The sequence below is a fragment of the Mobula hypostoma genome, chromosome X1 (assembly GCF_963921235.1).
Source record: "Mobula hypostoma chromosome X1, sMobHyp1.1, whole genome shotgun sequence".
NCBI classification, from domain to species: domain Eukaryota; kingdom Metazoa; phylum Chordata; class Chondrichthyes; order Myliobatiformes; family Myliobatidae; genus Mobula; species Mobula hypostoma.
The window spans coordinates 28038010-28053245 of record NC_086128.1 but is presented as its reverse complement, the minus strand read 5'-3'; the positions used below and the strand labels follow the sequence as shown (position 1 = coordinate 28053245).

Here is a 15236-nt window from a genome sequence, read left to right as displayed (position 1 = left end):
TCTGCTCACACCATGTGACAAAGTTTCCTACCATGGCCCTGTACTCAGCCTCATCTCCCTTGCTGATGCATCCAACTATGGCAGTCATCAGAAAACTTCTGAAGATGACAAGACTCTGTGCAGTAGTTGAAGTCCGAGGTGTAAATGGTGAAGAGAAAGGGAGACAAGACAGTCCCCCGTGGAGCCCCAATGCTGCTGATCACTCTGTCGGACACACAGTGTTGCAAGCACACGTACTGTGGTCTGCCAGTCAGGTAATCAAGAATCCATGACACCAGGAAAGCATTCACCTGCATCGCTGTCAGCTTCTCCCCCAGCAGAGCAGGGCGGATGGTGTCGAACGCACTGGAGAAGTCAAAAAACATGACTTCCCCTTCGTAAATCTATGCTGACTCGGACCTATCCTGCCACTGCTATTATATGCCGCTATTACGTCTTTTATAATTGATTCCAGCATCTTCCCCACCACTGATGTCAGACTAACTCGTCTATAATTGCCTGTTTTCTCTCTCTCTCCTTTCTTAAAAAGTGGGATAACATTAGTTACCCTCCAATCCGCAGGAACTGATCTTGAATCTATAGAACATTGGAAAATGATTACCAATGCGTCCATGATTTCTAGAGCCACCTCCGTAAGTACCCTGGGATGCAGACCATCAGGCCCTGGGGATTTATCAGCCTTCAGTCCCATCAGTTTACCCAACACCATTTTGTGCCTGATGCGAATTTCCTTCAGTTCCTCTGGCCACTATTACATCTGGGAGATTGTTTGTATCTTCCCTAGTGAAGACAGATCCAAAGTACCTGTTCAGCTCGTCTGCCATTTCCTTGTTCCCCATAATAATTTCCCCCATTTCTGTCTTCAAGGGCCCAACTTTGGTCTTAACTAATTTTTTCCTCTTCACAGTCATTCCAAAACACAAATTTTCTTTTTAAACTTCTCTGTTGTTGATTTACTCTTGTCTTTCAGATCAATGTCTTGTTGCATTATCCAATTTCTATTAAGCTTCAGGTGACAAACTGCTACTCTGACATTACCCTGTAAAATGTCTTGATACAATTTTGAATTCATTGTTCCCTCAACAATTGTAAGCTGTCATGGCCCTGAGGCAGTAAAGCAGCCCCAAATCATGATGCTCCTTCCACCATGCTTCACAGTAGGTATGAGGTGTTGGTGTGCCGTGCCCCTATTCTTCCAAACATAGCAATGTGCATTTCTGCCAAAAAGTTCAACTTTTGTCACCTCTGTCCACAGAACATTGTTCCAGAAATGTAGAACATCCAGGTGGTTCTTTGTAAACTTGAGATTTGCAGCAATTTTGGGTTTTTTTTTCCCTCTTTCTTTTGGAGAGCAGTGTTTTTCTTAGAGTGGACACATGAACAGAGACTAGCAATATCTAGAGGTTTCTGCAGGTCTTTTGCTGTTAATCCCTTGGGTTCTTTTTCATCTCCTTCAGCATTGCACTTTGTGCTCTTGGTGTGATCTTTACAGGACACCCACTCCGAGGGAGAATAGCAACAGTACTGAATTTCCTCCATTTGTAGGCATTTTCTCTTACTGTGGACTGATGAACACTCCGGTCTTTAGAAATGCTTTTGTAGGCTTTTCCAGCTTCATGCATCTCTGCAATTCTTCTGAAGTCCTCTGAAAGTTGTTTTGATCGAGGCATGCTGCACATAAATAGATCTTTTTTGAGAAGAGCAGGCTCTGTCAGTAACCTGACTTTGTGTGTCTTTTTTTATATAGGGCAGGGCACCTCTACAATCCATAACTCTAATCTCATTTCATTGGTTGGAACACCTGACTCCAAATAGGCTTTTGTAGAAGGCATTATCCCCAGAGTTTCACATATTTTTTCCAGTAAATACATGTTATATTGGATCATTTTTCTCAATACATGAACAAGTATAATGTTTTTGTTACTTATTTAATTGGGTTCTCTTTATTTAGTTTTTGGACTTGTGTGAAGATCTGATCACTTTTTAGTTCATATTTGTATAGTTCTACATGATACACAAACATAGCAGCACTGTATGGGAAGACCAAAGCTATTGTCTTTAAGACCCCACCACAAGTTCCACTTTCTGGATAACCATGCCACCTGGTAAAACTGAGCTAGAATATGTGCAGCCTCATTATATCTTGGCATCTGATTATTCTTTCACATTTTGTTTTGAAATGTCACTGACCTTTGTGAAATCTAGTTCAAACCACTTGGGATCAAATATTTGTTGTCATTATTTCCACCTCTAACATTATAGATTCTATCTGTGCCTTTGCAACAGATGTGCTTTGAGGTAACAAAGTAATAGAAAGTTATTTCAACAGGAAATGTGCAAAGTACCTCTGGCTGAACTGCACCCTGGCTCCTTTGCAAGTCTAAGCTCATATAGAATTTGGTGATCCATGTCCTAATTTGGACCTGTCTCGCTTGTCTGCACTAACCTACATTGGAAATGAGAAAAACATTATTCTCCCCCAATACCCATGCTAGTATAATTTCTAGCAATAATGGGTGTACTACTGATTTTTTTTTTACTCTTTCCCCTCTTTATCTTCATCCAATTCTGTGTTGAATTGAATATGAAATATTGCCAAGCTTGTGGTTGGAGATGGAGTGGTGCAGTCAATTGGTCACAAACTTTCTACTTCTATGTTCTGGGTTTAAATTTAGCCCAGTACAATGAAAAGCTAGTCTTCCTGGCTGCTTGTATTTCCTGCCGCTTTATTTGTCCTATTTTCCATCCCTATCATTTAGCTATTTTTCAATAATTTCCAATCTTGGGCAGGGACTGGAAATCAAAGGAGGGGCAAAAATCACTTTCCTTCCATCCATACTTCTAGTTTTATCCAAAGAAGTTCCTTTTAGTAGTTTTTTTAATCCTGTTCCTCTGAAGCAGATTTGAGGAAACAGTATTGGTTTTTCTTTATGTAGTTCAGCTGAATCCAATTTTGTGGTTTTGTATTTGATGTTTTCATGGAGGTAGCAGCTCCAAAACCACCAGCATATCCAGGGCAAGTACTTGTAGTTTTCCATGCTGAAGTGAGACTTTTATTTGTATACAGTATATGTTTCCACTTAAGGGTAATGAATCGTGGTAAGGATCACGCAGTCTAGCTGCACCCTGTTGGTCACGACCCACAAGTGAGACCAGTTTGTGGTATTCCAACTGCTAGCATTGAGGCTGGGACTTTCCTGGATTGTGTAACAAATGCCACAGTGGTGATGTGTTAACTATTAGTAAATAAGAATGTGAAAATTGCTTTTATTACATAACGATTCTTTTGTTTTTCAGGTATCTGTCCGAGATTTAAGAAACTTTAAGTTAGAACACGAGTTTGATGCTTACTCTGGAAGCCTCTCTGATTTTGATGTACATGGGAACCTGCTGGTGACATGTGGTTTCTCAAATCGAATAAATGGGCTGTCATGTGACAGATTTCTGATGGTATATGACCTACGCATGATGCGGGCTATTAGCCCCTTGCAGGTTCACGTGGATCCTCTCTTCCTGAGATTTATTCCTACATATACTTCAAGGCTAGCCATCATCTCCCAATCAGGTATCTTACAAAAGGCTAGAATTATAACGCAACTTTATAGTACTATGATGTGCTATACTGAATATTCAGTTGTAATTACCATTTAACACACATTATTATTCTGCTTCTTAGATTAAAGTATGTAACTTGAATGCAAAAATCAGAGGTTAACTAGTGGAGAAAATATATTGTGGTTTGTAGTTGTTAAGAATCCCTAATTTCTCCATAAAATCAGTTGAAACCAGCAGGCAATGAGTAAATTTCCTTCTTTAAAATATATTTTGCATTTGATTCATTGCTAAGTTTTTCTTTATAGTTTAGTTATTGCTCTTTACTTCAACTACACTGAATAATAATGATTGACACTTCATTGAGCACTTACGATTGAAGCTGTTTTTAAGATGTTTGTTTTATCCTTTTTGTTCAAATCCAGTACTGTTTATTCAGTTAAGTTTTTTCCAATTAACATGGCTATATATTAACTCTGTCAAGGTTCAATTAAAACAAAATCGTGGCATCTGGTGAAATTGGATCCATGATTGTAGTAATCTAGCAATATTAAAAAAAAACAGTTAATATAATCAGTCCCAGCAGCAAGTGTTAACATTTGAAAGTTGTCTGTAAATGGGGAAAATGTTTTGGGAATATAAGACTGTTATACACCTGAAAGGTCTGGATAGTGTTTACAAGAAAACTGATCTCTGCTATCAGGGTTTGACATTGTATGAATGTTTAGCATTGTCCTTCTAGTTAAATTGTCAGGTTTTAAAGTTGAATCCTGATAATATTAAAGCTGACTGCATCCTCAAACAAGCTACTGCTTCAGATTGCCATTTAAATAGTAAGTATTTCTGAATTGTGTACTGGGTGGAATATCGGTTAAAGGTAGCAGCCAAGCACATGCTTGTATTGTTGGTAAAAGATCTCATTTGGGCTACAGTTTGTTGCAGCAGTCTTTTTTTTTCCTTATTGCAGGACAATGCCAGTTTTGTGAACCAACAGGCCTCGCAAGTCCTGCAGATATTTTTCACGTAAACACTGTGGGGCAGTTGGTTATGTCATTTGATGTATCTTCTAGCAAGCGAGCATTGCTGTTTGGAGACTCTGGAGGATGTGTGCATCTATGGGCAGACTCACCAAGTGCTACATTCAATGCGTACTCCCGTGAGACTGAATTTCCGATGCCATGCATGGTAGATACACTGCCACATCTGGACTGGAATGATGAGCTCTTGCCTTTATCCCTCATTCCAGTACCTCTCATCACAGATTCTCTGTTGTCTGACTGGCCAACAGCAAATTGTGTTGTCACACCCAGGTAATTAAAAATTTGTAGAATTCTGATAAATGGAGGCACACAAAGTATTGCTTTAATTTATTGAATTTGCTAGTGTGAAATGTGTTTACTCTTCACAACATCTTGACATTTTGATTGCTTTTATTTCAGTGACTTCCATCTGAGCCATTTTCCTCCCATTGTTGATATTCTTGTTTTTTTTCCTCCCAATAGATAAAAACCAAGGCCACTTCATCTCTTCCCCCCCCCCCCCCCGTTTGCTTCTGGGTCTTACTTTTCAGTGTATGGGCTATACCAAATGCAGCACTGTATAATCAAAAGCCATCACATTGTAAAGGGTGTTCACGAGATTGGCATGTTCACAAGACTTTACACAACTGTTCCTCATGATAGCTATATGGACAAGAAAAGAATGGAGGGTTATGGGCTGAGTGCAGGTCGGTGGGACTAGGTGAGAGTAAGAGTTCAGCATGGTCTAGAAGGGCCGAGATGGCCTGTTTCCGTGCTGTAATTGTTATATGGTTATATATCCATTCCTCCTAGATGTGTTTTTTACATTTATTATCCATGAGCATGGTTCCTCCTCTAGTATCCAGGAGATGTATGAGACCATCTTTCTGTGAATCTTCCACTTCCAATCAAGAATTAAAACTACCACATGCAGTATGTTCCCTCTCTATCCTTGATCCTCACACCATCTCTGTACCCAAATGTGCCATGCCATTTGTATGCTCTAACTTTGGAAAAAGCTTTGAATTACTGTTGTATATGATGTGATGTGAGGGGGAATTAAATAGTTTGAACTCATTTGTTACAGATCATATCTGTTTAATGTGGTCGTACTAAAGGTGAAATGAATACAAACACAAAAAAAGATATTTAGTTTGAAGCAATTTTACTATTGTGGCTAGCACAGTATCAGATTCTTTGGTATCTTTGGTATTTTCCTTACAGTTTGTTCATCTAACCTTTTTGGGTGATCATAATGTTGGAGGAAATCTCATATTTTCATATCTATCATGGCATAATATTGCTTGTGCATTAGAATTAGTATCTAATTTAAGGCTGAAGTATTTCTGAAATGGAGGACAAAACAAATCAAAATTGATATAGAGTACTAAAATGCCCTGCTCTCATCTCTTGAAGATGTACAGTTAAATTTGAAGATTTTGTAAACCCCCTCCCCAAGTCAAGTCACTTTTTATTTTCTTTTCAACCATAACTGCTGGTGCAGAACATAGTAAAAATGAGACAATGTTTTCTAGGACCATGGTTCTACATGAAACAATACAAAAACTGCACTGAACTACGTAAGAAAAAACACAGAAACTACACTAGACTACAGACCTACCCATGACTGCATAAAGTGCACAAAACAAAGCAGGCACTACCATAAATAATAAACAAGACAATATGCACAGTAGAGGACAGTAGGTTGGTGTCAAGCCAGGCTCTGGGTATTGAGGAGTCTGATGGCTTGGGGGAAGAAACTGTTGCACAGTCTGGTCGTGAGAGCCCGAATGCTTCGGTGCCTTTTTCCAGATGACAGGAGGGAGGAGAGTTTATATGAGGGGTGCGTGGGGTCCTCCGTGCTGTTTGCTTTGCGGATGCAGCGTGTGGTGTAAATGTCTGTGATAGCGGGAAGAGAGACCCCGATGATCTTCTCAGCTGACCTCACTACCCGCTGCAGGGTTTTGCAATCCGAGATGGTACAATTTCCGAACCAGGCAGTGATGCAGCTGCTCAGGATGCTCTCAGTACAACCTCTGTAGAATGTGGTGAGGATGGGAGAGGTGGGCTTTCTTTACTATGGAGCTGGTGCAGGTGAGATTCTCCACCAGGTGAACACCAAGAAATTTGGTGCTCTTAACGGTCTCTACGGAGGAGTTGTCGTTGTTCAGCGGGGAGTGATCGCTCCGTGTCCTCCTGAAGTCAACAACCATCTCTTTTGTTTTGTTCACATTCAGAGACAGGTTGTTGGAGTCTACCATGTCCTTTTTGTATTAACTCCTCTCCGGTTATTCTTTCAGACGAGCCCCACCTGTTGAGCTTGAGATATTGCGTACAATGAAGAAAGTTGGGTTTATCGGTTATGCCCCGAATCCCAAAACAAGGCTGAGAAATCAGGTAGGAAAGAAAGATTTTAATTTTGTACTTGTAGTTTAGTGATATACTTAAGGTATGTAGGCATGATGATCAGGAGATTCAGAAGTTAATTAAGCACAAGTTCATGGAAACCATTGTGCCTCAAGGTGAACAATAGTTGATTTGGGGGGGGGGAGAAGATAAGGGAGGCAACTCTCTACAGAACCCTGTAATCCTAAGGTACAGCACAATAACTTGTGATTTAAGGAACAATTGATAGGTGGAAAGATCACAGGAGTCTTAACAATTTACTAGTACCAACTGGTGGACAGAATTCACACTGTGATTAAGGGAATAGCATTTTGTCACTTGGAAGTAGTTGAAGAGGACCATTATGATTACTTTCCCTGTGGACAATTGTGAGGGGACCTTTTTATCATGACCACAATCGGATGCTCCTTATCAAGATGGTGGTCATGATCAAAGCATCTTGGATACCCCAGAGTAGAAGAAAGTTGCCCTTGATTCCAAGGTAGTACCCAAGAAGTGTTGAGCATATCAAGTACATTATAAACACGAGAAAATCTGCAGATGCTGGAAATCCAGAGTAGTGCACACAAAATGCTGGAGGAACTCAGCAGGACAGGCAGCATCTATGGAAATAAATAAACAGTCAATATTTTGGGCTGGGACCCTTCTTTGGGACTGGAAAGAAAAGGGGAAGATGCCAGAATAAAAAGGTGGGAAGGGAAGGAGGAGATGGGTGAAGTCAGGTGGGTGGGAAAAGTAAATGGCTGGAGAAGGAATCTGATGAGAAAGGGAGGGAAGAGGGGCACCTAGGGAGGTGATAGGTAGGTGAGAACAGGTAAGAGGCCAGAGTGGGGAATAGAATTGGGAAGGGGGAGGGGTAAAAATTACTGGAAGGAGAAATTGATGTTCATGCCAGCAGGTTGGAGGCTACATAGACGGAATATGAGATGTTGCTCTTCCACTCTTCATGGCAAAAGAAGAAGCCGTAGACTGACGTGTCGGAACGGGATTGGGGATAGGAATTAAAATATTTGGCCACCAGGAAGTTCTGCTTTTGGTTGATGGAGTATAGACACTCAACAAAGTGGTCCCTCAACTTGTACCAGGTCGCACCAGTGTGGAGGAGGCCATATTAGGAGCACTGGATACAATAGATGACCACAATAGATTCACAGGTAAAGTGTTGCCTCACCTTGGAAGGACTGTTGGGGGCCCTGAATGGAGGTGAGAAAGGAGGTCAATGGATGATGTTTGCGGGGATAAATGCTGGGAGGGTGATTAGTGGGGAAGGGTGAATGGACCAGGGAGTCATGGAAGGAGTGATCTCTGCAGAAAGCAGTGAATGGGATGGAGGTAAAGTTGTGTTTGCTGGTAGGATCCCATTTAAGATGGCAGAAGTTGTGGAGTCTCATGGGATAGTAGGTGAGGCTGCGGGAAGATGGGGTGAGTGTAGATGTCTGGAAATAGAGGAGATGGAGGTAGCCTCCAACCTGATGGCCCGAATGTCAGTTTTGCCTTCTGATCTTTAAAAAAAAAACTTCTCCCACCGCCTTTTTCTCACTCTGGCCTCTTGCCTCTTCTCACCTGCTTATCAAGTCCCCCTGGTGCCCCTCCTTCTTCCCTTTCTCCCATGATTCACTCTCCTCTCCTTTCAGATTTCCAACCCTTGACCTTTCTCACCCACCTGACTTCACCTATCACCTTCTCTCGCTGGCCCTCCTTCTCCTCCCCCCCCCCCCACCTTTATATTCTGGCATATTCCCCTTTCCTTTCCAGTCCTGAAGAAAGGTCTTGGCCCACAATGCTGACTGTTTATTCAATTCCATGAATGCTGCCTGACTTACTGAGTTTCTCCAGCATTTTGTGTGTTTATCATGTTCGTTGTTATTATTTAGTAATTTGTAAGCTATGAACTGAATAAACTAACTTCAGTTGAAGCAACAGTCCTAATTTTTAAAAAAAACTGTGCCAAGCTCGCTCAATCCCCTGAGCAGAAAGGACATGATCCACTTTCAGTCTTTTTTATAGAGTTAAAAGAATAAGGGTAAATACAAACCAGAGGAGAGGTTATCTCAAATACATAATTCAATAATAATACAAACAGAGAAAGGAGTATACACTGTCAAAATTATGTATAGTATTAAGCTAATATAAAGAGAAAAGAGAACCACCTCTCCTCTTAACAATTCATGGAGGGGGAAAAAAAAGATTCAAAATTTTCTATTATTGGAGGGAAAAAAAAAACCCACTAAACTAACCTAAAACAAAAAAAAGCAACTGGGCAGTCCATTTTGAGGATACAGCTTAAAAAAAAGGGAAGATCCTTCTGATCAAATCTAAAAATTCACGGAGAAAAAAGAATAATTAACTATAAAAGTATTAAAAATTAGATCATATGAAAATATTGAATAAAAGGTCATCAAGTTTGCTCAAATTTAAAAGATGTATCAAAAGTCCAACTTATTTTCTCCAAAGTTAAACAAGACATAATGAAGGAGAGCCAAAAAAATACAGAAGGTGGATTGGGACCCTTCCAGTACAGTAGAATAGCTCTCCGAGCCAATAAAGTTGAGAAAGCTATCATGCGTTGAGCAGAAGCAGGAACGTTTCCTGCTTCTGTTGGAATAACCCCAAAGATTGCTGTAAGTGAATTAGGTTGTAGGTCCAGACCTATGACTTTTGATAACGTTCTTAAAAAAAAAATCTCTCCAAAGGTTATTTAACTTTATGCAGGACCAAAACATGTGAGTTAAAGTGGCCACCTCAGTGTTACATCTATCACAAGTAGGGTTTATATTAGAAAAAATATGCGCTAGTTTATCTTTTGACATCTGCGCCCTGTGCACTACCTTGAACTGAATCAAAGAGTGACAGGCACAGATAGATGACTTGTTAACTAAATGACAAATTTTATTCCATTGATTATCTGAAAATGGTTCTTGAAGTTCCAATTCCCAAGCACGCTTAACCTTATCACTAGACATCATTCGTAAATTCAATAGCCGTTTATGACGGCTATCAATCCTTTTTGGAATGGTTTAAGCTGAAAGATAACATCTATCATACTTGGTAAATGAGCAAATGGGTAATTTAGTAACAAATCACATTTTAAAAAAAAATTCCTAACTTGTAAATATCTAAAAAATTGTGCATTAGACAAATCATATTTGTCCATTAGCTGAGAAAAAGACATTAAACAATCTTCTAAAAACAAATCTAGAAAAGTTATTATTCCCTTAGTTTTCCATGTTAAAAAGGCCTTGTCTAAACTTGATGGTTTAAAAAATAATAAAAATGGATATTACTAGACAGAACAAAGTTATTTAAGTCAAAAGATCTATGAAACTGAAACCAAATTTTTAATGTATGTCTAACAATGGGACTAAGATCTTGTCTACCAATCTTAGAAAACAAAAAGGGAAGAGGAGCTCCCAGCAAAGAAGCCAAAGAGAACCCCTTTACTGAGTTCTCCTCCAAGTCCAACCATGAAGGACAGTCCTGTATATCTATACAGTGAATCCAAAAAGTAATATAACGAGTATTGATTGCCCAGTAATAGAGCCTAAGGTTTGCTAAGGCCAAGCCACCATCTTTTTTTAATTTTTCCAATGAAGGTTTACTCACTCTGGAGTTTTTATTATTTCAGATATAGTTTAAGATCATAGAATCTATTCTATCAAAAAACGTTTTCGGGACAAAGGATGGAACAGCTTGAAACATATATAAGAATTTTGGTAAAATTGTCATTTTTATAGCACTTATTCAGCCAATTAATGACAACGTCATAGGTGACCATTTGGAAAGCGTTTGTTGTGTATATTCAATTAAAGGAAGAAAATTATATTTGTATAAATCTTTAAAATTTTTAGTAATTTTAATACCAAGAGGTAAAATAATTTTAGCAATATTACAAGGTATTAGATCATATTGATCTGAATAGTTATTAATAGGAAACAATTCACTTTTATATAAATTTAAGTTGTATCCAGAGAAAGTACTAAATTCAGTAAATATGGGTAACATAGAAAGGATAGATTTCCCAGGGCTTGAAATGTAAACTAATAAGTCATCTGCGTACAACGAAACCTTATGTACTTTATCCCCTCTCTTAATACCCGGAACAGAGTTGGAATCTCTAAGAGTGAGAGCAAGTGGTTCTAAAGCCAAATAAAATAATAAAGGACTAAGAGGACAACCCTGACGGGTTCTTCTATATAGTCTAAAATAAGGAGATTGATTGTTAGTTATAACCGCAGCCATCGGGGCTTGATAGATCAGTTTGATCCAGGAGATAAATCCTGGACCAAAGTTAAATCTCTTCAAGACCTGAAATAAATAGGGCCATTCCACCCTATCAAAGGCTTTCTCTGCATCGAGAGAGACATACATTCAGATTCTTTAACTGAGGGAGAATAAATAATATTTAACAATCTTCGAATATCAAAATGTAAATACCTATTTTTAATAAATCCAGTTTGATCATTTGAAATAACAGTAGGTAAAATATTCTCAAGCCTATTAGCCAGAATTTTAGAAAGAATTTTGAAGTCCAAATTCAATTAGGCAATTGGTCTATAGGAGGCGCATTCAGATAGATCTTTTCCTTTTTTTTAGGGATCAATGAGATTGATGCCTCATAAAAAGTTGTCCCAGAGAATATAGAATCAGTGAAAGTTTGACATAGATGTGATGTAAGCATTTCAGTAAAAGTCATATAAAATTCCACTGTATATTCATCTGGTCCCGCAGCTTTTCCTAGTTGCATAGAGGATGTAGCCCTAGCTATTTCCTCTTGTTTAATAGGTGCATCTAATGTGTTAATACCTTGAATAGAAATTTTAGGTATATTTAATTTTTGAAAAAAATCTATTCTTAAAGATAGTATTATCAGAAAATTCAGATTTATAAGGCTTAGAATAGAAATCCATAAATATCGTACTAATTTCATGAGGGTCTGATGTTTGAGTTCTATCTGGTCTACGTTTTTTCAAAATCTGTCTTCTGACCATATTTGCCTTCAACTGACCAGCCACCAATTTACCTGATTTATCACCATGTATGTAAAATTGACTTCTGGATTTAAAAAGTTGCTGCTCAATGGGGAAGGTCAAAAGCAGATCATGCTGTGTTGTTTGGAGTTCAACCCTTATATAGATCTTCACTAGGTCTTACTGAATATGTTTATCAATCTCTTTAATTTTATTAGTAATCACCAAAAGTTCCGCTTTGGTTTTCCTCCTTAAACCTGAATATGAAACTATCTGTCCCCTAAGAAAAGATTTCATCGTATCCCATATAACCAAATTTGGCATACCTTCAGTTGTATTAAGTTCAAAAAATAAAGAAATTTGCTCCTTGATAAAACTAACAAAAGTTGGGTCTTGTAACAATACGGGATTCAATCTCCACTGTGACATTTTCGAAATATTATCAGAAAGCTTCAGAATTAATTTCATTGGTGCGTGGTCCAGCGGCGCAATGATGTCATATGCACAGCCGGCAATGGAATACAACAATCATGTATCCAGAAAAAAATAATCAATTCTTGAAATTTTATGATGTACATGTGGGGGCGGGGGTGGGGGGGGGGGAAGAAGACTCTCTCATTCGGGTTTCTATATCTCCAGATATCCACCAAACCATATTCTAATAGAAAAGAATTAATACAAGTTGCCGCTTTATTAGGAAGCAACGGATTGGTTGATGACCTGTCAATCAACGGGTTAAGACAACAGTTGAAGTCACCACCCATAATCAACTTGTATTCATTTAGATTCCGGAGCGCGGAAAATAGTTTTTTAAATTCAGGACTGTCTGAATTGAGTGCATAAACGCACACCAAAGCCACCTTTTGACCACATAGCAAACCAGTGACAATTAAATATCGTCCAATCAAATCAATAACGGTATTAAAATGTACAAAAGGGATTTTAGAGTTAACAAAAATAGATACCCCTCTAGTTTTATTTATTGATGAAGAATGGTGTAAAGGTCCCTTCCAGAATTTAAAAAAGCAACTTCCATCCTGTCTCCGTACATGAGTTTCTTGCGCGAAGATAATATCCGCATGAAGTGTTTTTAATTTCTTAAAAATCTTTTTGTGCTTAATAGAATGATTCATGTTGTTCAAATTCCAAGAAATTATATTAATTTTATTAACATCCATGTTTAAGATTTAATTTTAAATTTTATAAAGGAAGCTATTGCACAAGCGCAAACTAGATCCAAAGGAAAAAACGGCACTGACTTGACCAGAAGTGATGACATGATTGATACAAGATAAAACCCCTCAGAACTGCCCAGTGGAGAAAAAACTACTCTTAATAGCCCCACCCCCTTCCCCCAAAGAGCAAAAAAAAACACTATCCAGTAAGGGGATAGCATGCTATGACCCTAACCCCAATCTCCATTTTGCAGCTTTGTTAAGAAAGTTGTATACTTACTCCACCGATTGTAGACATAATAAAAGAAATGAACAAATTTCAAATATTGTAATGTTATGTCTAACTATAGTTACATAGAACATAGAATAATACAGCACAGTACAGGCTCTTCGACCCACAATGTTGTGCCGACCCTCAAACCCTGCCTCCCATAGAAGCCCCCACCTTAAATTCCTCCATATACCTGTCTAGTAGTCTCTTAAACTTCACTAGTGTATCTGCCTCCACCACTGACTCAGGCAGCGCATTCCACGCACCAACCAATCTCTGAGTAAAAAAAAAAAAAAATCTTCCTCTAATATCCCACTTGAACTTCCCACCCCTTGCCTTAAAGCCATGTCCTCTTGTATTGAGCAGTGGTGCCCTGGGGAAGAGGCGCTGGCTATCCACTCTATCTATTCCTCTTATTATCTTGTATACCTCTATCATGTATCCTCTCATCATCCTCCTCTCCAAAGAGTAAAGCCCTAGCTCCCTTAATCTCTGATCATAATGCATACTCTCTAAAGCAGGCAGCATTCTGGTAAATCTCCTCTGTACCCTTTCCAATGCTTCCACATCATTCCTATAGTGAGGTGACCAGAACTGGACACAGTACTCCACGTGTGGCCTAACCAGAGTTTTATAGAGCTGCATCATTACATCGCAACTCTTAAATTCTATCCCTCGACTTATGAAAGCTAACACCCCATAAGCTTTCTTAACTACCCTATCCACCTGTGAGGCAACTTTCAGGGATCTGTGGACATGTACCCCCAGATCCCTCTGCTCCTCCACACTACCAAGTATCCTGCCATTTACTTTGTACTCTGCCTTGGAGTTTGTCCTTCCAAAGTGTACTACCTCACACTTCTCCAGGTTGAACCCCATCTGCCACTTCTCAGCCCACTTCTGCATCCTATAGTTAAAACGTAGTTGGGGATGGCCATCTTAAATTCATCTGAAGTATATTAATCGTGTATTCAGAAAAGGGTAAATCCAAGCAAATAATATATTACAACTGAAGTTTTTTTAAAAAAACTTACAAATCATAGGATGTGTGTGTGTGTGTGTGACACACACACACACACACACACACACACACACACACACACACACACACACACACACACACCCACGATATTAATATTAAGGCAAGCAAGAAAAAATTAAATCAACCAGGTCCTGTGCAGACATCCATAAAATGTGAAACAGACTTTCTTCAGAACAACTATAGATATATACTAACTGTTAACAAATAATAAAATAAAATTAAATCAGCCAGATTCTGTACGAACATCCATAAAACGTAGAACAGACTTTCCTCAAGGCATCTATAAACATCTCCCAGCTCAGGATTGTCTACTTAAGTTGCATTCAACATAGACTTAAACTCCTGAATAAATTCCCAACCTTATTCTGGAGAGTTAAACTTTTGTGGCTGAGAGTCAGGTGGAAAAATCATCAAACGTGCCAGATAACAAAGCGACAGACGACAATTCATTTTATATAATTCGGCCATCAATCCCTGGTATTTCCATCTTTCAGCATAGATTTCCAGGGCAAAGTCCTCCACCATATAAATTTCTGTTGAATTGTAGATTAGCTTACCCCTTTTTTCTTGCCTCTTGGAGAATAGCTTCTTTGGTTGTAAAATAATGCAGGGATAGTACCAGTGGTCACGGACGTAGCTTGAATGAGAGCTTGGATCGTGGGATTCGAAAAGCTGTATCGAGTACAGGGTTCGCTTCAAGAATCTCATTAAAAAGTGAATACAGCATATCTGAAAAGAACTTTAACAGGTCACCAGTTTCAGTATTTTCGGGCAAACCCAATGTACGTAAATTCCTCCTGCGCA

The 15236-nt window shown here is 38.8% G+C and overlaps 1 protein-coding gene across 6 annotated transcripts in view; it reads left to right on the top strand.

Annotated features, from left to right (window-relative positions):
- pan2 (poly(A) specific ribonuclease subunit PAN2) overlaps positions 1 to 15236 on the top strand; it is a 138288-nt gene that overhangs the window by 20516 nt on the left and 102536 nt on the right. For all 6 annotated transcript variants that reach the window (XM_063037231.1, XM_063037228.1, XM_063037227.1 and 3 more), the window contains exons 6-8: positions 3298 to 3565; positions 4520 to 4862; positions 6872 to 6968. In XM_063037231.1, the coding sequence (XP_062893301.1) occupies positions 3298 to 3565; positions 4520 to 4862; positions 6872 to 6968 (708 nt within the window). The remainder of the gene's footprint in view (positions 1 to 3297; positions 3566 to 4519; positions 4863 to 6871; positions 6969 to 15236) is intronic.